The 24,636-nt window shown below is 40.6% G+C and overlaps 1 protein-coding gene across 1 annotated transcript in view; it reads right to left on the bottom strand.

Moving 5' to 3' along the window:
• ATP6V1H (ATPase H+ transporting V1 subunit H) overlaps positions 1–23,326 on the bottom strand; it is a 45,395-nt gene extending 22,069 nt beyond the window's left edge. The window contains exons 1-8 of the mRNA XM_065832452.2: positions 23,142–23,326; positions 21,637–21,763; positions 14,027–14,129; positions 12,519–12,608; positions 8,608–8,721; positions 6,887–6,991; positions 3,084–3,137; positions 199–296 (exon numbers count right to left, since the gene is read on the bottom strand). Coding sequence (XP_065688524.1) covers positions 199–296; positions 3,084–3,137; positions 6,887–6,991; positions 8,608–8,721; positions 12,519–12,608; positions 14,027–14,129; positions 21,637–21,740 — 668 coding nt within the window. The 5' untranslated portion in view covers positions 21,741–21,763; positions 23,142–23,326. The remainder of the gene's footprint in view (positions 1–198; positions 297–3,083; positions 3,138–6,886; positions 6,992–8,607; positions 8,722–12,518; positions 12,609–14,026; positions 14,130–21,636; positions 21,764–23,141) is intronic.
• Between the last annotated feature and the right edge of the window lie 1,310 nt (positions 23,327–24,636).

Here is a 24,636-nt window from a genome sequence, read left to right as displayed (position 1 = left end):
GTAGCATTAAAGCATCAACATTGGTACCTACATCTGAAAGTTTGTCTGTTTGACTGTATTATTGTTGGAAAACAAATAGGTTTGTCACTCAAAAAGAGCAGCTGTCTTTCGAAAGAGGGCTCTATTTGAAAAGAGGTCATTAAGGAACGTGCTACTGTAAGTGAAAGTGTATCCATATAAATTCAAATAAATGCTCACCAATTTACTCCATCTGCTTCTACCCACGCAAAGCGATATTCATTGACCCTGAGCATCAGCTGCAGACATCCAGCAACACACTGTACATACTGAGAACTCTGGTGAAAAGAACAACACATGACTTCTTACAAGAAGAGTTAGGTACTAAGTGCTGAAGTTCAGTTTTCCAAACCAGGCTTTACCAGCATACTTCAACACACATTTCTTCAGCAGCACTCCTGAGTTAAACAGGTTTACTCTTATAATGCTTCACATCCCACTATTAAAAAAAAAACTCAAATGAAAATGTGGGAAGCAAAATATAAATGGAAAATAGCTTTGAATAGGAAAGAAGCGTTATGCAAGTGATACCATTTTAAATCACCAGAACAGATTTTTATAGCCCATTTGAACATGCCTTCTTTCAGCATCTATGAATGAAGGCTGTCTTCTCTTTGATTATACTGCCAGAGCCCTTTCATCCACAGAGGCAATTGCTATTCCACTACACAATTGGGGAAATAAATCAGCATACTGGTTACCAAGCTTGAAGAAGTTTGCTAGAGGTCATTGTAGAAAAAAGCATCTTGAGCTCAGGTTCTTCCCACTTCCATTCTTCAACTCAAAAAAGCAGTGGTATGATCACAATTGTATATTTTCCTATGGATGTGCCACACAGTAAATACCATGCTCATCATAATGAGATGTATATTTATACAAAAAAATTAGAAAAACAAGTATGTAAAATCATCCTCCAAGTTTAACTTTGCATTTTAATTTTCTTTTCATTAAAAGCCCATGACAGTATATTGTGCTAAGAAAAGAACACAGTGACTAAAACCTTCCCATCAGGAGAGCGCTGAGAGATGCAACACTGACTTCTGTTTTCATTCAGACTCCTATATGAACAGTCACAAATACAGAATAATTAAACCGCTTTTCTTCTCTAGAAGCATGTATTTACTGCACAGTAACAAATAAGATGGGCTGCAGTTCAAAAACGGGTTTGGATCAACCCACTGTCCCCCTACCTACAGCAACAGAAAGATCCCAAGGAACAACAGAAAATGCATTTTTTTTCTCTCTTCTTGCTCAGCTTCTGGCATTATCTTCACTAATACTCAGATAACACTGCTGATAAAATTTTGTTGTTTTGTTTTTCCTATAAGCCTAAGTGTCTTGAAAGTCTCATGACAGATCACTTACACAATACAAGGGCAAGCAATTCAAACATTTAATGGAGGAAAGAAGTTAGGAAATCCATATGAAGAGAAAAAAGAGACAATCAACAAAACCTAAAGATTAATTCATTCTGTGTTTCTCATTAGAGATTAAGACCTTTATGTAAAGACTGAGTCTTAACATCTAGGCCCAAATCAGTGTACAGAACTTTCAGTTCCCTGAGTAGGAATTCACTCTCAAACACAATGCAAATAAAACAGTTATAAACAGACAGCCCTCCCACCCCAAATAATGTATTAATTCATCTGCATCACCACCTGTGTACTACTGAACTTGGAGTTTTTAAAGAGCCTGTCATAAAAGCATTCTTACAACACTATTATAACTGAAATTTCATAATAGATCCCAGTCCTAATCGCCTACGTAAAATGTTACAACTGTATCTCTAATTCACCCTGAAATAAATTAGTCAGGACCTGCTTGGAAATCTTGCACAAGTTAGATCTGAAACCAGAACAGTAACAAAGTCAAGACAACACTTACCCAATGTAATCACCCTAGAACATATGTGCACTATAAGATCTGCTGCTTTGGGACCCCGCAGTGCTAGAGTGGATCCATACAGTGCTACAGTACAATAAATACGGATTTCTAAGCAAGTTAGAAGATCTCACAGCTCTGTGACAAGCGGTGTTGCATGCTGTAGAACTATTTTTTTTAAGGCTATATGACCAAGGGCTGTCAACCTAACAGAAACAGCATGGCACACAGAACCAAACATGAAATACTGAAATACATCAACTTCTACACTTAGGCCATAATTTTATTGCTTGTCCATGGTCATCCATTACAGCCTTTTATCTTTTCTATTTTGAATGCCAGTCAGGTGATAACTTAAGAGGCTTTTCTCTACAAGAACCTAATGCATCAAAGCAATAACTACATTTGGAAGAAAAACTCTAGATTCATATTTAAGTCTTCTGAAAAACTATGAGCACTCTGAGGTCGCAAAAGGAACAAAAGACCAAACCGAATGCTACTTTACATTCAAACTCTACAATAAACTGCCTCGTGCCACAACAAAACTGAAAATCCAGTTATGATAACTTGCATTTGCTATACTGCCCCAGTTTGTCTCCAAGCTCAACAGCCATTTTAGCTACATGAAATAAAATATAAATAAACACTGATGCAAAAAGGACAATCCAACAATCTATTTTGCCCTGAATTCAAGCTATTCAAATATTAAAAGCTTACAGCTTTGAAAGCACTCTTGTAATTTCATGCTACAGAGGTTAAGGGGCAATATTTTCTTTAATATCTGATGTGCCCCAAGTTGTGCACATCACAAGAGCCAAAAGCTTTTGATTCTCAGGTTTCTTCTACAAATCTGACAGTCCAGTGCTAAAGAGATAATATTGTTTGAATATTAATTGCATGTATTTTTTTAAGTGTGTTAAGAAATAGAATGCTAGCTACATCTACAGTTTTCACAACCAAAACCAACGTGTAAGATACATACTTCCACGGCCAGCATTTTCTGTGAAATCAGTGTTTTAAAAATACTTTTGTTTCTTGGTGCCATCACCTGGCACTCTGTTGTCATACAGTTTGATTCCGAGAACTTTCTGTTACTGACACCAGAACAGGTCTGCATCTTAATCAAAGGAACACATATCACCTACCCAAAATAGCAAATTGACAGATTTCAAAGATAAACTCACATCACTTGTGGAGACTGCTCCTGTTTCCACAGAAGTCCCCGTACCACGTAGTTTCTAGCAAAAAAATAAAAGTCGAAAATCAGAGCTGTTCTTCAGCCTTACAGAGCAGTTGTTAGCCCATTTCTTTCAATTTTCCAACTTCTCTAGTCAGAAAAAGAAAATAGTAAGAATCTATTCAATACTTTTTCTGCTCAATATATCAAAATAATGAACTATATTTATTTTCACACACACACCATGATGTCTAGAAGAATATGCTTGGAGCTGATTCTGGTATATCAAGACTTAGTTGTTTATTATTATTCATATTTTTAAGTGCGATTTTACTCAATACTTTTATCCATCTTCATCTTAGAACTGGAAAACCATTCTCTTGAATCTTTCTGAAGGCAATTCCAATTTTAAGATGCTTCTTTGAGAGGAAAAACAAATCTCTTTTTCTAACAAACCCAGTTTGAAAAACTATGAAAAACATACTGTTACTAAAACTACCAAATGCTTCTCTGCTCTCCAGAATCCACTTCTGCTACAACACTACCTTAGAGAATGACAAATCACTGGGTTTTGATAAAGATTGAAGGGAAAATCTCCAAAAATTAATACAAAGGAGAACAATTCATCTTTGATGGTCAAGCCAGCAGTAACCCATTTATATTGAGCTTATGCCATAAAAATACTGTCCAAATACATCAAGATTTACTTAGTTTCAAGAAGCTGACTAAAAATGAAAGCTCTGTACTACAGTAAACTGGAAAAAGACTTTGATAGTCACTTCCTGCTGCCATGTGATTTTTCTTTCCAGCAAAGAGTTCTGAGAAACAAAATAGGGAGACAAAAACTCTTCATGTTTTCATAGAATCACAGAACGTTAGGGATTGGAAGGGACCTCAAAAGATCATGTAGTCCAATCCCCCTGCCGGAGCAGAAACACCTAGATGAGGCTACACAGGGATGTGTCCAGGCGGGTTTTGAATGTCTCCAGAGTAGGAAACTCCATAACCTCCCTGGGCAGCCTGTTCCAGTGCTGTCACCCTCATTGAGAAGAAGTTTCTTCTCATATTTAAGTGGAAACTCCTGTGTTCCAGTTTGAACCCATTACCCCTTGTCCTACTGTTGGTAGTCACCAAAAAGAGCCTGGCTCCATCCTCGTGACACTCACCCTTTACGTATTTGTAAACATTAATAAAGCCACCCCTCAGTCTCCTCCAAGCTAAAGAGCCCCAGCTCCCCCAGCCTTTCCTCATAAGCGAGATCCTTCACCCCCTAATCGTCTTTGTTGCCCTATGCTAGACTCTCTCCAGCAGTTCCCTGCCCTTCTTCAACTGAGGGGCCCAGAACTGGACACAATATTCCAGATGCGGTCTCACCAGGGCAAAGTATTTCAGGAAGGAGAACCTCTCTGGACCTACTAACCACCCCCCTTGTAATACACCAAAGGATGCCATTGGCCTTCCTGGCCACAAGGGCACAGTGCTGGCTCATGGTCATCCTGCTGTCCACCAGGACCCCCAGTCCCTTTCCCCTATGCTGCTCTCTAATAGATCATTCCGCAAACTATACTGGACCCTGGGGTTGTTCCTACCCAGATGCAAGACTCTACACTTGCCCTTGTTATATTTCATTTCCCCACCCAACTCTCCAGCCTGTCCAGGTCTCACTGGATGGCAGCACAGCCTTCTGGTGTGTCAGCCACTCCTCCCAGCTTGGTGTCATCAGCAAACTTGCTGACAGTACACTCTATTCCCTCATCCAAATCATTGATGAATATATTGAATAATACCAGCCCCAGTACTGACCCCTGAGGCACTCCACTAGATACAGGCCTCCAACTAGACTCTGACCCATTGACCACAACTCTCTGGCTTCTTTCCTTCAACCAGTTCGCAGTCCACCTCACTACCCAATCATCCAGACCACACTCCCTCAGTTTAGCTGTAAGGATGCTGTGGGAGACTGTGTCAAATGCTTTACTGAAGTCAAGGTAGACTATGTCCACCACTCTGCCATCATCTATCCACCTCATTATGTCCTCATAAAAGTCTATGAAGTTGGTCAAGCACAACTTCCCCTTGGTGAAGTCATGTTGACTGCCCTTAATATGCCTTGAGATGGTACCAAGGATAAGTTGTTCCATCACTTTCCCAGGGATGGAGGTGAGGCTGACCGGTCTATAGTTACCCAGGTCCTCCTCCTTGCCCTTTCTGAAGACTGGAGTGACATTTGCTTTCTTCCAATCCTCAGGCACCTCTCCAATTTCCCAAGACTTGGTAAAGATAATGGAGAATGGTCCAGTAATGACCTCAGCCAGCTCTTTCGCACCCGCGGGTGCATCCCATCCGGACCCATGGATTTATGGATGTCCAGACTCCCTAATTGCTCCCTAACCCAGTGCTCATTGACTAAAGCAAACTCCTCCATTGTCCTGACTTCCTCTGGGGCCTCAGGGGTACAGGGCCCCTCAGGACAGCCTCCAGCACAGTAGACAGAGACAAAGAAGGCATTCAGTAACTCTGCCTTCTCTGTTTCTTCTGTCACCAGGGCACCAACTTGTTTATCAGTGGGCCTACATTGCCTCTGATGTTAGTTTTATCTGCCACATGTTTGAAAAAGCTCTTTCTGTTGTCCTTGACCCCTCTCGCCAGGTTTAATTCTAAGGAGGCCTTAGCTTTCCTAGTTGCCTCCCTACCTCCTCTGACAACAGCCTTATATTCTTCCCAAGTGGTCAACCCCTCCTTCCACAATCTATAAAATCTCCTCTTCCACTTGAGCTTACCCAGCAGTTCCCTTTTTAACCACGCAGGTCTCCTGGCTCCCTTTCTTGACTTCCTACATGTCGGGATACTCTGATCTTGAACTTGGTAGAAGCGGTCACTGAACACTAACCAACTATCTCGGGCCCCTTTACCTTCAAGCAACCTTGCCCATGGGATTTCCCCTAGTAATTGCTTGAAAAGGCCAAAGTTTGTCCTGCTGAAGTCCAGGGATGCATTTCTGCTTGCTATTCTGTTCCTGCCACATGAGATCCTGCATTTCACCATTTCATGGTCACTGCAACCAAGGCAGTCCTCAACCTTTACTGCTTCAACCAGACCCTCCTTGTTAGTGAGGATGAGGTCCAGCAGTGCACCTCTCCTAGTTGGCTCCTCCACCATTTGCATCAGAAAGTTATCATCAAGGCACTGGAGGAACCTCCTGGACTGTGGCTGGCTGGCTGAATGGTCCTTCCAGCAAACATCAGGGAAGTTAAAATCACCCACAATGACCAGGGCCTGTGACTGTGAGGCTGCTCCCAGCTGTCTGTAGAAGGCCTCATCAACTTCCTCACCCTGATCTGGCAGCCTGTAATAGACACCCACAACAGTATTACCCTTGCCAGCCTGCCCCTTAATTCTCACCCATAGACTCTCAACTCACTCCTCATCTGTGCCTGGACAATACTCAATACTCTGTAGTTGCTCGCTCTCTCTCTCACATAAAGAGCAACGCCACCACCACACCTGGCTCAGTGTCCAGAAGAACAAAATAAAAAAAAAATAAGTGAATAATCAATGTTAGCCAACAGAAAAGGTAAAAAGCCTTTTTAAATTATTTTTAATTAACATTTTAAGGACTAAAACAGAATATATAAAATATTAAGTTCAAAACTATGTATTTGAATAAAGGAGATTTAGCTTTAAAAATGACCAAGTAAAATTTTATTTTAAAAAGAAAAAAAAAATACCTCTTTTTTACACTTCTATGTATTCATATGCTCTTTAAAAGTTTCCAAATTCACTAATGTTTAAACAGAAGTAGCTTTTTACCTGTGAACTGAGCTGAGTTTTAATCCAGTTGAAATAGTAATTCAAGTCACTGCCTTCCATAAGTTCCCTCCCCCAAGCAGCCAGTTTGGCAATAATTCTTGCTGCCTGAAAAAGAATGCAATAAACAGATTTTTCAAAGGCAGTAATTTCAGGATTCAGTGAAAAATCCTACAAGCTCTGGAAAACAAGCTTAGGTAAAAGATGACCTCCCACCAAAATCTACCTGTTTTCTATGTAGAAGACTCTTGTCTAGCAACTTTGATTCTTCAGCTTTCTGTTGCTTCTACTTCCTAGCAACTGGTGTATTTTCACAACGTTATCAGGTAAAGCTGATGAAGTTCACAAGGGACCACTAAAGAACCCAGAAGGGCTAGAGGGTGAGTTGTCAATGGGCTACTGCTGTAGGACACTATTACCATCAGACATTCATCACCACCAAGATACTTGATAGCCTAACACATAAATGAGCAGGTTTACCTTCAGCAACTATGGCATATGCCAAATGATTGCAAAGCGTGGAAGTTTTTTTGTACTTAAACTGAGGCAAGTCATCTTCAAGAAGGCAGAAGTTTCAAGCCCAAAGTAAGAAGAGCAGAAAACCAAAAGTGAAGGTAGAATTTAAGAATCAAGTTGAGGCGTGAAAATGAGGTCAGGGAAAAATTTTAATTATGCCCATGGCACAAGAATACACAGAGCCAGGGTATACTTCTACGCCAGCCTTTCCAAATTATGTTTGAAATTACTCTACATTGCAGCCCATTGCTTATTTGCAGAAACATTTGAGTCAGCTTACATATGAGGAGGCAGTCTAACCAAGAAACTACTGAAGCAGAGGTTCATTTGCCCACATACAGCTCCATGATGCAGTGAGGAGACTATTCCAGGCACCTTCGCTGCATTCAGACATGCAGCACCACCACCACTGATTTCTAGAGGGATTACGAGTGAGAGCCTGAAACAATGATCTCTACACTGAAATTCATCAAATCCACTTCCAAAATCAGCCAAGTGACCCTACAAAATCCCTTGTTTTAAAACATGAGATATTAGATCTCCAGCTTCCTGTGCTCCTGAGTAAAAACCGCTCCCTGGCCCCTGAGAGACCCATGAGTTTTCTCACCTCTGCCCTTCTGATTCTCCACTCAGTCCCACTGTGGGAGATGACATAAACAACTGGGTGGGAGCTTCCTGTCAGCCAGGGTCAACCCACCAATCAGCAGACATTATTTCTTCTCCAGTATGTTTACAAACCATTTTAAGCAGATTTCAAGTGGCAATATAGTAATTTGAGCATATGAGAGTAAGTTTCAAAGATATTTCCCTTTCACAGGATGAGAACTTAAATTCTAATATTGTATTGCATGAGAAGTATTGACTGGCAGTTGTGACAAAAGTTATTTTCTAGTTATGTCTTACTGTCCATAATTAATTCTAGAATCTTGGCTTTTCTGAGCCTTTAAAACCTGTTCTTATCTCCCAGAAAAAAAACAAAAAAACCCAAAAAAAAACAACAACAACAAACTATGTAAATAAACAACGTAATTTTTCTTTCTAAAACGTGGTCAAGTGAAGCCTGTGTTAAGAATGACGCATCTAGACTGCAAGAAGAAAACTTTCCAATCCAAGCAATAGTTAGGCTTCAAACTCCAAAATCTTCTAAAGCAAAATAAAAGCAGCATTTTTCTCTACCATTTTCAGAGACAGGTGCATTTAAAACTTACCATATGCACAGTGAAAAGATCTTGTCTATTCAACATTGGCAGAAAATAGGACCATGCAGTATTTTTACCACGCTTTGCATAATCAAAGAAGATACAAACACGCTGATGATTTTCCTGTAAAAATCGGGAGAAAGGAAAAGATGAGAGACTTACAAAAGCATTCAACATAAAGCAGATATTTGCTTCTCATATTGTTATACAGAGTGTGTCATGGCTTGTAACAGCCCATGGAAACTTCTGAGTTTGAAAGTTACTTGTGGATACAGTTCATATGAGCACTTCAGCATTGAGGTTAGAGAGCTAGAGTGGGGTGAAATGAACTTTGAAACCCCAGTTATACCTCAGTACTCCAATACCTGCTTGAGTAAAAATGGATATATCTTTTTGATCAAGCAAGAAGAATGAGATAAATCAGACACAAGCTAAATACTGTCATTTTCCAGAGGAACACTAGCCTTCACCCAATTAGTTATGCTTCAATAAAGTCCATACAAAGCTTTCCACATATTGCTACTTCCACACAAAAGTCTATTGTTCAGCTTGGCTGCATGTGCTATAAGTGAAATTTCAGAGACATAAGCTAGTCTTTTCTCTCCATTCCTAAATCATCTCACAGTGATTAATGTTCTATGTGGTACGTATCAGAAGCACTCAAAAACCCTCCCACAATTTGTTGTTCAAACTATGAAATTAAAAAAAAACAAACAAAAAAAAGTAAGATCTCATGAACACAGTACGTTGGTGGAGAGCCTCCACTGAGAGAGATAGTTTGATGAAAAATGGCATAAATCACTGTCACCATCTACACTTGTGCTACGCTGAATCCAGTTGAAAAGATCAAAAATACCTAGATCAATGAATTCAGTTTATAACCAAAGGGGGAGACAGACAAGTCCAGAAGCATAAAAACTGAAATAACTTCAACTTGCTGTCAATCAGAAGGCTTGTCTAGTCTGCTGTTAAGATGCAGGGTAAAGACAAGAGGGAAGGAGTGGAGAAATATCTACAGCCCTGAAATATGTAGTGCTGCACCTTCCTAGGCAGATACTGACTGCATCGATAAAATGGAAATACAGAAGCTCTCACATCAGCAGTTGAATAATTTAGCATCTGTCACTTCTGAAGATGCATAATGAAGCTCACTTGGGTAGTGTTGCTACCTGCACCAACTACAGTGCAGGTTCTTAAAGATTTCAGAAGCAGCAGACCATGCAGTGTGACATGGTCACTAATCCAGAGCAATTGTTCCAAGTATTTATCATATGAATAAAATAAGAAATGTTTCCTCAGAGACTCCAGTATGCTAATACTCTCCATCTTAGAAATAAACAGAATGGTGATATTCTTGTAAGGCAATCACCACAATAATTTTACTTCTGCCAGCCTCTAAAAGAAATCTTTCTTACAATGATGATCAAATCTGTAAGCAGAACTGCTGGAACAATCCTAGACACCCAGGCAGGCTTTTGGTGTGCTCAAAACAGCCAGTATGATTTTTACAACCTCACAAGAAAAGCATAGAAAGACAATAGAAGAACCACAGTCATTATCAACACAGAGACAAAAGCTGGATACTGTTACCTACAATAGCTTCTAGAAGTTTCAGCTATCAAAAGCAGCTTTCAAATATTACTTGTTTGTCTCATGAAACTGCAGTGAACATCCCTGCTCAAAACAATTTTACGGAAAGAGTCAGTGGCATCACGACAGGTCACATCCTTGAAAAATTTCTCACTTTAAAATCTTTGCATGTACTGAATTTAGACTACTTGGGCAAGGACAGACTTCATAACCACTGTTGTGGTTCTTCTGTCCATGCAGTCTACAGAGACCCTGCACTAAACTCAGTCACAGAGTTCGTGGCCAATATGCTGCTTTCTGACAAGAATCTTCCGCCTTGGCATTACTGACAGTATGTTCTACCATCTGAGCACAACCAAAAGAAAACAGAAGTCCTGCTTCAGCCTTGCCTAGTGGAGACATGGAGGTTTAGGAAGACCTGGGATGATGCCATGCAGATGGCTGCACACAAGCCCACTATGCCTGCAGCAAGACATCCCTCAATAATGAAATCACACAGCGCATTGCAAAAGCCAGTGCAGCCTTTCAGACACTGAAGCAGAACTTCTCAACTGAAAACAGCATCCAGTTTCAAACAAAAGCAAATATATACTGCACACCAACTCTGTTCTCCTGTATAACTATAAAGCCTGGAAAACTTAAAGTTGTGTTAACAAAAGGAATTCCACACATGCCACTTCTGCGGCAAGGTAAGGCCCTGTACACAGAAATGTCAGCACATTACTATAAAGTCAAGAAAACACGTTCATCTCAACACATAACAGAATCAACATGGCAAATAAGAAATTACTCAGAAGTACTTCCTTTGACCATCTAGAATTAATGCAGTTGGACTGAGAATGGGCCACTGAAAGCCTTTACCTGTGGAGTATTAATTCCATAGCACAGGAGATTGTATCAGCTACTGCGTATCTTAGCTATAGGCTACGTGCTAATGTCAAAGCACATAAGCAAAACAATACCCACTAACATTCACAAAAACTTCCAAAGAAGGGCAAGTGAAATGATTACTCCTGTGGCCAATGATATGCCTCACACATAAAAAGAGACCAATTCCTCATGAAAGTAGCCATGATAAATAGAGTTCTCATACTCTAAGACAAAGTCTGCCATCAAATGCATAAATCAAAACAAGGTACTCTCAACTCTGTGTCCTAATCAAGGATGACACTGAAGCTCCCTTTTGTCTCCTCTGCTTCTTGATGTTTGCATCACACTTGAGAAAAAGTAAATCTAAACAAAAGAGGAAGAGGGTTGGAGTGACAAAGCTGCAGATGGGTGTGAATAATCTGTGGCCACCACCATGAGCTATTATTCTAGCAGTCAGGGCATTCAACTCAGGGCACTGATATGCAGACAGGCACCTGAAAGAACACCGTAATCCCCATTTTGTATGTACTGTGAACAGGTCCACACTTTTCTACTTGCCTATTGACAATATAGAATATTTATAGCTGTAATTAAAAGTCACATGGTTCACCTCCTAGAGTAATGCCGTAAACCATTAAATTATCATTAGACACATTTCACTATAACCTTCTGTTAAATATAATATAAACTAGCAGAAGAGAAACTGTAAAACAGCCAGATATTCTGTGTGAATACCAGGAGAAAATCTCACACAACTCAACCCATCTTGTTATGCCATCACTCCAATCACTTTCTCTTAAACTACTAGAGAGCGAAGAAATGCAAAACCAGGTAAAATCTCCTCTTCACTTGTCCCAGTCAGCACAGCAGGCTAATCTTCTAAGCCTACTCTTATAAGTCACCGTATCACAAGCTATTATATATATTTCATTGAATCAAAAGCTCCTGTTTTATAATTAAACTATGCCGAATTTCAGAACATCTTGTCCTAAACAGTCTAACCTATGTTGCAAACCCAAAGCAGCAGAAACAACACTTTGCTGAAGGTGGTCAAATTAACACCTTCATATGAAAAGCTTCAACAATTTCAAGTTACAAGTCATATCCTATCTACACAACAGGAAAGAGATAAGGTCACAAATCATTCCTTAACATCCAAATTTTGCATCAAATGTGGTTAAGAGCTGACAGAAAAGCACACAGGTATGTTTTGGTTCCAGAATATGAACATATATATACAATATATATATAGAGAGAGTATATATATATCTTGTATATATACAAGACTAAATTACCCATACAACTTTAGGTCTGACATTTAATTCCTGAAGGTAAAATATGAAAATTTCAAAGAATATTTTTAATACAGTATGACAAATGCTGAAGAGACCTTTATTAGGCTAAGGAAACACTCAAGCATGCATTTAAAGATTTAAAAATAAGACAGGTTATTGACCTACTTGCAGCATATCATCAACCATAGTCAGAATGTACTGAACTGTCTGTTCCTTGGAGATATGAGTCATCAAGTTTATAAATGTTTTAGCACACTAGAAAAATAAAAGAGACATTAAAATTAATATTAGCAATTGTCTTCATTCCTTTTGATAATATAAAACAGGACCTCATTAATTCACAGTTAAGTCTTACATAAGCATTGAGCATCCCAACATCTTGTTCAATTGGAATAGGAGATGAATACATTTGACATTATATTACAAAGAAAATTTTCTATCATATTGATTGTTACCCTTTACTAATTGCTTTATGGCTTTCAAATGAAAAAACAAGTACTCACCAGTGAAAGCCAAGGTGCTTTGTTGAAAGACTGATTGAAAAATGGCAGTAAGGAGAAGAACCAAGTAAATTTATAAAACAGCAACGAACTCAGACATGGTACAAGCAAGTTTCAGCAACTTGAATGGGATGGAGGGAAGACAGGTCACTCTTACCTCTTCACTTTCTATACCTTGTAGACAAATCTTTATTCATATTTGAGCTCTCTTCTGACTCCTGAACAACTCTACAATTTCAGCAACAGATATAATAGGCTGAAACAGTCACAATACTATCTTTTACACTTTCTCCTTCCCCTGCACCAAATTCAACTAAAACTGAAAGGAAAATGGAACTCTGAACTGCTACAGCATAATTATATAGTGGCATATAATGCTCACCATATATGCTTTTGTCACTGCACAAATTATTGTCCATTACTTAAAACTCCCACAATACAGTTCGGGGGCTGGGGAGGGGAAAACACACACCAGAGAACAGCCTCAAATTAAAACCGAAAAATAAGACTGGAAAATTTTGTGCCTTGAGTACATCTCCTACTCTTCACCTTCTCCCCACCTCCCCCAGTCCTCTTGACATCTGACATTGTCTGCAAGAACCTCAGGCTTCAAGGTTGAGATTCTATTAATTTCAAACATCAATACAGTGTCTTTGGGCAGCCTGTCTGGACTCCATGAGCCAAATGGCATGGGTCACCTATCAATCTTACATCAGCACTGCCCAACGCAGATATCTCATATCTCACCATGTCCAAAATGACAGAGACATCCGTGTTTAACTGAATTCACCTGAGCAATCAGTAGACTCTGTTGCTGGAACTACATTGTAATTGTTCAGCTGGCTAAGCAGAAATCTCAGTAATAGTAGCTCTCAACAATAAACTATAAGGAAAAAAAGCTCAAAAAAAAAAAAGTGACTCAAGTACAAGTGCGCATGACTAAGTAAACTGGGATGAGGAAAGACTTAAGCTAGCATGTCCCACAATAGTCAAAGTCAGATGATATTTAATAATAGCCAACCTAAATCTACGAAAAAAAAAATATCACAATAGCAAGTTTTATGTTTCTCCTATAACACATTAACTGTATACAGCCAACAATAAAACAGAGCTGGCATGAAAATTTCCACCCTCCTCCCCAAAAGATATATTATTACAAGAAAGGAAAGTTACTTGATTGCCTTCTGTTTGCAACAACTCCTGTTTTTCTTCTGGATTTCTTTTCTGTTCAAATCTTTGAATAAATTCACAGTCTTCACCTGAAATCATCTGCCCTCTGAAAAGCAAAATATGAAACCATAAGTATCGTTAGCAATAAATTGTTTCAAACCGTACTGGGTTTACATGGCAAGGTAGTAGGAGGGGCTGCAGGGGCGACTTCTATAAGAAGACACCAGAAGCTGCCCCCAGGTCAGACAAAGCCAGTCCCAGACAACTCCAGGACGGAGCAGCCTCTGGCCAAAGCTGAGCTACTCTGTGACAATGGTAGCACCTCTGTGATAACATCTTTAAAAAGGAGTAAAAACTGCTGCGTAACAGCAGCCAGGAGAGAGGAGTGAAGAACATGTGACAGAAACAACTCTGCAGACACCAAGGTGGGTGAAGGGGGGGAGGAGTTGCTCCACGCACTAGAGCAGAGATTCCCCTGCAGCCGTGGTACAGACCATGGTGAGGTCGGCTGTCCCCCTTCAGCCCATGGAGGTTCACTTGCAGTCTGGGGAGGACTCAGCATCAGCGCAAGTAGTTATGTCCTGAAGAAAACTACATCTCATGGAAGGTCCACACCAGAGCAGGCTCCTGGCAGGAGCTGCAGCCCTATGGAGAGGAGCCCAGGTTGGAGCAGATTTTCTTGCCGGACCCGTGACCCCATGGGGGCCCCATGCTGGAGCAGTCTGTTCCTGAAGGGCTGCAGACCATGGAAGGGGCACACACCCGAACAGTTCATAAAGAACCATAACCCATGAGTGGGACCCCAGGCTTGGAGCACGGGAAGAGTGTGAGAAGGAAGGAGCAGCAGAGACAAAGCATTATGAACTGACCACAACCCCCACCCCCCTGCACCGCTCATGCTAAGGAGGTAGAGAAGTAGGGAGTGAAGTTGAGCCTGGAAAGAAGGGAGGGGTGGGGAGAAGGTGCTTTATAGATGTATTCATATTTCTCATTATCCTAATCCATTTAATTGGAAATAAATTCATGTCTCCAAGTAGAGTCAGCTTTGCCCGTGACAATAATTGATGAGTGATCTCCCTGTCCTTATCTCAACCCAAGAGTTTTCTGTCATGTTTTTGCCCCTGTCCTTTTGATGGAGGAAGAGCAACAGGGCAGCCTGCTGAGCACCTGGTGACCAGTCAAAGTCAACTCACCAAAACCACATTTTATTCCACTTGAGATATCAACAGTATCACTTTACCAATCCTATATCCCACAGTAGAATGTGAAGAGCTCTGTTCCTCAAAAGGTCTCACATGCAGCAAATTCACAACTCATGACAGAATACTCTCTATAAAGCCTTCCCTATGCATCACCTCTGCTCAACAACATTATCTAAATAATTATAAAACTTTCAGAGGCTGAATGCAACCATCAGTAGAAATAGTTGTAAGAACTGAAATATGCACCGCTAGCATATTATGCCAAAATTATAAAATATAACCTAAATAATAGTCTAACCCAACCTGAAATAAGTGCTGAAAAACAAAATGAATTGTTATTTTAAGTTTGCCATAAGCACTGAAGAGAATTTTAAGGAGTCGGGATAATTTGGTTCCTAATGTATTTTTAGTTTTCACTAATCACTACATTCCAGCTTTTCCTGATAGCTTAAAAACTGATATCCATGATCAGCAGTCACATTAATATCTTTGTAAATTTACAGGAAATGTTTGTTTTGTTTGTTTTATTAATTGTCTTACCTGCATTTGTGAAACACAGAAACATAAATATGACCTACAATGTGTTCTTATCTTTTCTCTTACTTAAACGGTTATGTCTTGAAGATGGCCTCATCACAGAGCTCTCTTTCACCTGTTCAGTTTTCAAGCAAATTAAGTAGTCCAGTACCACATGCATTATTCCTGTATTCCAGCTGCTTTGTAAGAAATATTCTCATAGGCACAGAGGAAAGGCAATTAAGGCTTACTAGATGGGAGATTCATAAAGCTGGGGGCAGTCCATGACTAGTTTCTACTAAAACTCAACTAATAATAGATGAAAAAGTAATCAGGCAGTGATGACCATGCTGCTACCATATGCCTTTCAGACTGATGTTTGACACTATCTGCTAGAACCTCAGACTTCAAGATTGAGATTCTGTTGCTTCAAATATTACTAAAACTTTCTTTCTTGCCTCTTAAGGATGTGTTCCAGTAGTTTTTGAAAGATGAGGACAATTCATCTGCTTCAAACACCAGACTTAAGAACCCATATCTAGAAGCCTCTCATGTTTCAATCAATGCTGGCTAAACATGGGACTCCTGGGTGATACTGTCATTTAGGAAGCACTTCAAAGACGACACAAAATGAACCCTTAATTTTTAGCTTTAACGCTTAAAGAAGCCTCAGCCTGGGAAGAGATGCTTCTCTATAGCCAGGCTATTAGAAGAGGTCTGCCAACTGCCAAGGAAAAAAAGCTTTCAAGCTTTTGCTTTCATTCTAAATTAGACCACACAAGAAAAAAAAAAAAATTAAAAGGTGTGAGGATTGATATTGCCTTGAAAGGAAAATACGTTAAGGTTTACTCTGTAAATGTCATTCAATGTAAAAGCCATTCATTTAAAAAAAAAAAAAACAAAAAAAAAAAACCACACACCACAACATTTTCTAACCCATACAAAATAGTCCAAGGGATTTGACAGCTTTGTAAACAAGTAGTTAATACATTATCAGGGATCCCATACATTTGATGAATAGTTTTAGTAATTTCAAATGCATCCATTTTCATCCATCTAATTTAAAAACTGAAATAACTGATTATGTCGTAAACTTTAGCAACAAGTGGAAAAAAAAATATAAACAACAGAACATGAAAATACACAGAACAGCCTCAAACAGCTGGTCCCGGCTACCATGATGCTATCACCACATTTTCCTCATCCCCTCTTCAAAGAGACAGGAATTTCCCAGCACCTTTAGTCAAACAAAGTAAGTAACCAAAGCGTCCATCCGTCTCTCTTCTTAACAGCCGCTGAACTTCTGATTTTCCACGATATGTCTACACAGTCTTTTGTCAGAAGATAAAAGTCACTTTGACTGAGCTTCAGCTGTCTGGTTATATACATCAGGTTTAGACCAGGAGTCCTGCAGCCACATTTTAAAGCTCTGTGCTTGAGATACTAAGGCCTGTCTTGGAGACCATTTGCTACAGGAGAGAAAACTGAAGCTGTGTGAGATTTAGAAGGCATAAATTTGATTTTTAAAACCTCTTGGTGCCTCAAGATGATTCAGAAACTTGTGATTCCTTCTTTTTATTATGCATTTCCTCCAGCAGCTTTTGTTCCTTCTTTTTGTACGAATGATTTAACAAAAGCCGTTCTGGAGCTTAGGGGGGTTTTGTTTGGTTTTTAATTTTGTGCTTGGTTGTGGGTTGGGTTTTTTTTTGGTTTTTTTTTTTTTGTTTTGGTTTTTTGTTTGGTTTTTTGTTTGTTTGTTTTGGTTGGTTGGGTTTTTGTTTGGGTGGTGGTGAGGTTTGGTTTTCCTGGTTTGAGTTTTTTGGTTGTTTGCTTTTTATACATATAAATAAAATTGACTACATTTGCACCAAATGAAGCTCATATGAAGCCATCATGTCAGGGCATAATTTCTTTTATCCAGGTATCTACAGTACTTTGCATGTACATAAAGGACATTAATTTAATTTAATTGCTCAGTTTTAACATTACAAAATTAAACAGTAAAATGGGCTGAACGTACTCTACAATAGAGGACCAAATCTAAAACAAAACAAAAAAAGAGGAAAAAAAATCCACACCACCACACAACCAATGAAAAGGACACCACACACAGACACACTAGAAGTTAAGAAACTTCTATCTTTCTTCTAAGACAAGACTGGGTTTTAAAGTCCAAGATACTTAACACTCTTTAGAAGGTTACCCCACTCCCAGGAACATAAAATAGATATTTTAACATCAGAATTCACAAACATATACGTAAAGTACTTGAAGACACATGGGAAGCTGAGTACAAATCAGCCATCAGGTATCTCACCTGAAGTATTGTCAAATGCTGTATATGTAGTAAGAGGCAAGCTAAACTCTGAAACAAGTTCACTTTTCCACAGACCTCATTTACTACCCTTAGAAAGAAAAAATTAAACTTGCTTCAAGCAAGCTAACTCACCCTCCAAAGGCACTGCAACACCCTGAAGCAAATGCTGAAAGCAACCACACAGGACACAACAGCAACCTACCGTATTTTCAACTAGCACAGGGCATCAACGTGTTTGAACTGCTACAAGTCTCAAGACCCAACAGCAGGCAAGTTTGTACCAAACTAATGACCTCGACTATATTTAGTTTCCAGAAGGTATGTAGACCTGCACATCACCTTCCACTGCTCCAAGTTGTGCTTTCTTCTCCCTCAGACACAGATCCTAGCTAGAATTCAACACAAAGTGTAAACTTTAGCATTTAAAAAAAAAAGAAAAGTTCTTTCTCTACAGCCTAATTTTGAAGTGAGCAGTGAACACTATGGCAAACCAGTAATATGTACAGTTGTTATACCTAAATATTTCACTTCTGTGCCAACAGTATATACAGAAAACATCAGAAGTCAGCAGCTGCATATTAGTGTAGTTTGACATTTAGTTTACAGTTATAACCTTCAGAGATGGAATAAACAATACACCAGTTAATCTTTAGCTTGAACTGACTGTACAAGAGAAGTCAGGCTACTAGAGTCTAACCAACTATTGGTAAGCCATTTTACTTTTGCACTGAAGAACAGAGAGTGCAGAAAAACACCTCATTCAGAATGCACTCCTGTCTGATCCAGACTTCAATGTTGTGGCAACTGATGCAATCCTTAAAGCATCTTTATACACATACAATTGTCACAGCTAGATTTAAAACAAACAAACCTTCATCAGAATTTCTTGTGAAGTTCTTCGAGTCCAACAATACACACACTATATACTATCCATAGGTTAAATAACACAAATTATAGCATGCCTGAGTTGATATGTTAACCTGGGGAAACCAAAAAAAAATCTTTCATCTAATGTAAAAACACATGAAGGCTTCAAGTACACCTCCATATATTTATATGAAAACTCACCACACCAAATGCACAGACTGCCAGAACAGGAGCTCAAAAGAAAGCAAGAGAAGTGTCCTTTAAAATCATCAGCACCCACCTTCCTTCTACGCTAGAGACCAGAGCAAACCACTCCGACCTGCCTCTAACAAATACACCAGAAGCAAACAGCTTCCACTCATCATTAAATATGCTTCATTCCCTAAATCAGTCACTAAAGCTGCACTGACTTTTCAACAAGTCCCTTAAAGCATCAGCCTCAAAGATGCCATCATGTTCAAATCTGCCTATTATAGAAAGGACATGTCCAAAACCAGGTGTCATTTTATTTCCTCTTTAGAAGCACCAAAACTTCTGCTGGCATTTCCCAACAACTAACAATAAGCAAACTCCTCCGCCAAGGAACTACATTTAAGCTCACAATGCTCCACAGTCCCTCTGGGACCACTCGCAAATTCATCCTTAAAGCTATATTACCTTAACCAGACAGCCAGGCTGTTATCAGTAAATACAAGAAACAAAGATCACCTTTATTTCAGAGTAATAATAAACAGGACACGCTGTCATTGACATCAGAGGGCACCAAGCATTGAAGAGTCTCAGTGTCAGATCACAAACACTAGCCAGATGCACTACAGTAGCCTCCAAAACTTGGCTAATCCACCGAAGAGAGGAAACAACTCATACATTCTTCTTTCACAGATTCCAGAACAAAACAAAGTCAAATTCTACATCTAGAGTCAAAAAAAGAACCATCAACCCTGCCTCCTGGACAGAAGAAGTTACTGACTGACATATGCTGACAGATAAATAAACAAAACTCCCACATCCTTCTTAGCATCAGAGAACCCCAGGAGTGAAGGAAAATTATAAATGGAAAACCACATTAAGTACAGTCAAGCAATTAATACTACCCACATATTCAACATACAACTCACTGCCAAACAGAACCATCCCATACACTAACAAAAGCAACAGACAAATCTCATCAACCCTGTAGTCCAAACCACTAGCAAAACAGTGAAAAAGATTCTCATATTCACTTTTAACAACAGCGAACAATTGTATTCCCACTTTCACCCCAAATAACTGCAAACAAGTGGTTCACTTGCCACTGGGACAGCACAGGAACAGCTGCTCAGGCTTTCTCAGGGCACAGTTCCCATTGGATGGACAACAGCGCACACAGTAACAGCAAAAGCCACTTAGACTGTTTGAAAAGTGCTTGGTAGTTGCCACCACCAAGTTACCACATCAACCTTCCTCTTTCACCTGCAAAGTCATGGTAACGTCACACTATACATTGAATCAGGAACCGCTTCATCAAAAAACAGCCTAGAAAAAGGAAGTTTCCTCAGCAGATCAGTTCCTTAATCCAGATTTATCATGCAGATATACAGTCACGAAAAGAAAAAACAATGCAACTGAATGGAAGGAATAAGCAAGACTGAGCTACATAGCACAAGGCAAAGCAGGTAGTAATTAGTAAGCTTCTACTGGGTTAGCATTTCTCACTTGCATATGTACAGTTTTGCAACATTTTAATATAGCATATATTTATGCATGTATCTCAGTAATTTGAAAAAAGCTATTTTTTTTGAAGTGGTGTAACGCTGATAATCTAAAAGCATCAGCATGGCTCATAGCTCTAGAATCATCAAAATTTCTGCAACTCCAGTGACAAAGTAACGAACAGGGAAGTCATTTGTGATTATACATGGACCATCAAGAGATAATAATAATCTACGCTTTGCCAATATTCTTCATAGGCACTTGTCAGGAGGAATCCAAGGCTTGAACAATTTTTCATTTCACTTCAGAGGACTGCCAAAAGTCTGTTTCTTCTCTCTGCTCCTTACTTTACTCACAAACCTATTTTCCTCAGCTTTCCCTGTACCCTCTTTGGACAGTATTTCTCTTACTACTTCTAGTGCCATTATAAATGTTTCGAAGTCAACTAAGCTTACCTGAAATAGCAGCACAATTCTCCCAAGACTGAAGTATTTTTTCCAGCTCACTTCCCAATTTACTTGCTTCAATTGCCCTCCAGCACTGTTCTTCCTTTAGTTAAGGTACAGCCTATTTTCCTGGACTACCAGTCCAGTTTTCCTAGTACAATCTGCATTCACACAAAAGGTATTTCAGCAATAGAGGTAGCATACCTACATATAACACTCCACTTACTGTAAACTTTTCCTATAAGGCTAAAATTGAGAATGGTGTTTGAATGGCAAGAAAAGAAAAAATAGTTTTACCATATACTCATGCAAACTTACATTATCTGCTATCACCACTTTTATGAATAAAAGTAGAGCTCCCTTTCTGGTAATAAGTCATAAGAAAATTTTCCTTAATCACTTCCATTTAATATAGACTTTTTCCAACTACTTCTATGGGACCAGGACAGAATGTTCCACACTGTAACCTAATGTTCCAATGTAACTCAATGTTCCAATGTAATCCAAAATCTCAATAGTTCTAACACTTAAGAGAGGGGAAAGAAAAAAAAAAGTGTGAAAGTTCTTACTTACTGGAGATATGACTGCCAGTTTACTTTGTTTGCCCGAACTTCAGCAGCTTTGGCAGCAATGATGTTTGTTGGGACAGCAGCATCTACAGCACCTCGGATATCCATCTTAAGTGATAATTAAAACGTACCTAGAAACGCAAGTCAGATTTGAGACATGTTATTAAAGTATTACAGAACAAAGTATCTGTCCAATACTTAAAATAAATAAAAAGGAAAATCTGTTCACAGGTGTTCCATTCCCTACAGTTGCACTCACTACTTTCTGAGAAATCAAAGTTTTATACAGCATCTAAAATGTGACTTCCCTGAAACAAACAAAAATAAGTCATACCTACATACTTAATTGTAACCATTCACAAGTTTGCTAAAATAAAAGACATACGCCATTACCAAATAACTCCCAGTCCTATAAATTCTTAAACAGTCAAATGAAGTTATCCAAATAAAGACTGCTCTTCTGTAATGCCAAAATAGCCCTACAGATAACAGAAACTGTCTTCCTTCCAAATCAGGATTAAAATTCAGTGTGTATCCTTCCCACCCCCACACCTCAGGACTAATTTAGTTCAAGTATTTGTCTAAAAGTATTTAGACATTAGAAATTCATAAGCTACAAATTAAGAAAAAAAATCAAGTTATATAGATTAAAACCCATGTTAAATAGACTAACAAGAAAATTCATGTGAACACTGTACAGAAAGCCAACAAATGTAAATATGAACAGAAGCTCTCATCAAGACATACCACATTACCATAGACCGTGACCTTCACCACTTCTTTGTCCTTCCTTTATGGTTTAATCTCCACCTGACTTTGATGCCAAAACAAGAAGCGTGTTTGCAGAGTCTGCAGTAGGAATTCCTTACAAACTGAACTGCATCAAGCCTCTCCACGCAGCCTGTTTCTGGACTTTTCTGGCTCCCCTTACAGAGGCAAGAACAAACTGGCACACTCTGCCCCATCCCTAACACGCACACCTCAGCTGTATGACTGAATGAAAACGTGATTCTAATTAAAAAAGAAAAAAAAAAAAAAAAAAAAGAGGGGGGGGGGAACTACCCTGACCAAGCAGAGCAGCAGAACCCTCCTCCCTCTGAAAATACTTCTGTGAGTAGACACCCACACAGAGAGCACCGTTTATTAATGTCCTCCAACAACCACTGAACGTACCCTCGCTCTTACATAACCCAGCCAGACCCATTCAAACACCCCTCGAGCCACAGAGGAGGGCAGGCCCGCTGACCGCGGTTTCAGCTGTACAGAGCAGTTGAAGAAGCCGGGAGACGCCTGGGACAGAGGAAAACACACCGTCTTACCACTCCCCACACAGCCTCACAGAAGCGGCCGCCTCCTGAGGGGCCCACGGTCGCCCAAGCCCTCAGGGAAGCCACGGTGCCAGGTGGAGCCCTTCGTGCCGCCCCCGGCCCCGCCAGAGACCCTGTGACAGGCGGCACAACCACCCCACTCCGCGACCTCCCAGCTCCCCATCCCCATAACGGCTCTTACCTCGCAGGCACGCCGGCGGACAAGGGCTGCGGGAGGCAGAGGGCTGCGGGAGGCAGAGGGCTACGGGAGGCCCCTCGGCAGCCCCGGAAAGCCCGCACACCCGAAGGCCCCAGCGCTGCGCTGCGCTCCGCCGCTCTCCGCTACAGCCCCACAGCCGTCGCCACCGTCATGTGACGCCGCTCACGTGAGCGCGACGGCGGCCTTCGAGGGACAAGTCAGCCCCAGCGCGCCCCGCCCCCGCCGCCACCGAGAGCCGCGCGGTGGGCGGGGCTCGTGCGAGGCTGCACGCGGCGGCCGTTGCAGGCCGTGGCCGTTGGGGCGGGGCTGAGGGCCACGTTATTGGTTGTGTATACGTGTAGCTGTACGTATTTAATTGTATACGCGGCGCCGTTCTCTTTCCTCAGGTAACAAGCAATAGGATGAGAAAAAATGGCCTCAAATTGTGCTAGGGAGATTTAGATTGGATATTTGGAAAAAATTCTTCACAGAAAGGGTTGTCGGGCATTGGAACAGGCTGTCCAGGGAAGCAGTTGCATCTCCATCCTTGGAGGTGTTTAAAATACGAGGTTCTTAAGGACATGGCGTAGAGGTGGACTTGGTAGTGTTAGGTTTATGGTTGGACTTGGTGATCTTAAAGGTCTCTTCCAACCTAAACGATTCTGTGATTCTATGAAATCTATATAAACACACAGAGATACGATTTTATATGGGGACCTAACCCCATCTGAGAAGACCAAGCGAAGCATACAGCATGTAGGTGCCCACCCATGCTATCTGCTGACAAGTGCGTTTCCACGTAGAGAACAGGAGCTTGGCTGGGAAGGGCTGAGAGGCCCCTCTCAGGGCGAGCCCCGCCAGGCCTCTGAGTGGCTCCTGTGGTTCCCCTTTCTGCCCCAACAGGCCAAGGGACTGCCAAGCTGTGGAGAGAGCCCCGCCAGGGGAACGGGCTAGGGACACAACAGGCCGTGCTCCTGGCATTGAAATGACTCTGTGAGCTATGCTGGTTTTTTTCCCAGTGCCCAGCATTTTCTCGCTTTCTGCCTCCCCTGCGGCAGTGGCTCAAGCTTATCTTTCCTACAGCTGCAAAGCAGGCAGGTATTCCTAGGCCCCAGGTTCTGGTGGAGAAGTCTGACTGCCTGTACCGCGTTGCGTTATGCCAGGTCTCACAGCCAGCCGTGTCACACCTTTCCCTTTCCCGCTCCTTGTGAGCTGCTCTGGGCTGTGCACCAGGGGCATGACATTTTGTTCTTCCCAGTTGTATCTCGGTGGGAGATACACACTGCACAACTTTTTTTAGAAATGGCCTGTATCATGTTGGGCTTTGTCTCTATAAGCAAAAGGAGCAGGCAAGTTTTCAGACTGGAAACTCAAGTGTTTTGGAAACCACAGGCTTAAATGTCGGTGTTTCTGAGAAAAAAAGCTTCTGTCTTTGGCTGCTGAGTGAAGTTTTCCAGTCATACTGTGATGACATACCATTCCTAGTCAGAAATGACCC

This window comes from Patagioenas fasciata, chromosome 2 (assembly GCF_037038585.1).
Source record: "Patagioenas fasciata isolate bPatFas1 chromosome 2, bPatFas1.hap1, whole genome shotgun sequence".
In the NCBI taxonomy this organism is placed as follows: domain Eukaryota; kingdom Metazoa; phylum Chordata; class Aves; order Columbiformes; family Columbidae; genus Patagioenas; species Patagioenas fasciata.
Note: the sequence above shows the minus strand (reverse complement) of the source record. Positions and strands in the feature narration are given on the sequence as shown.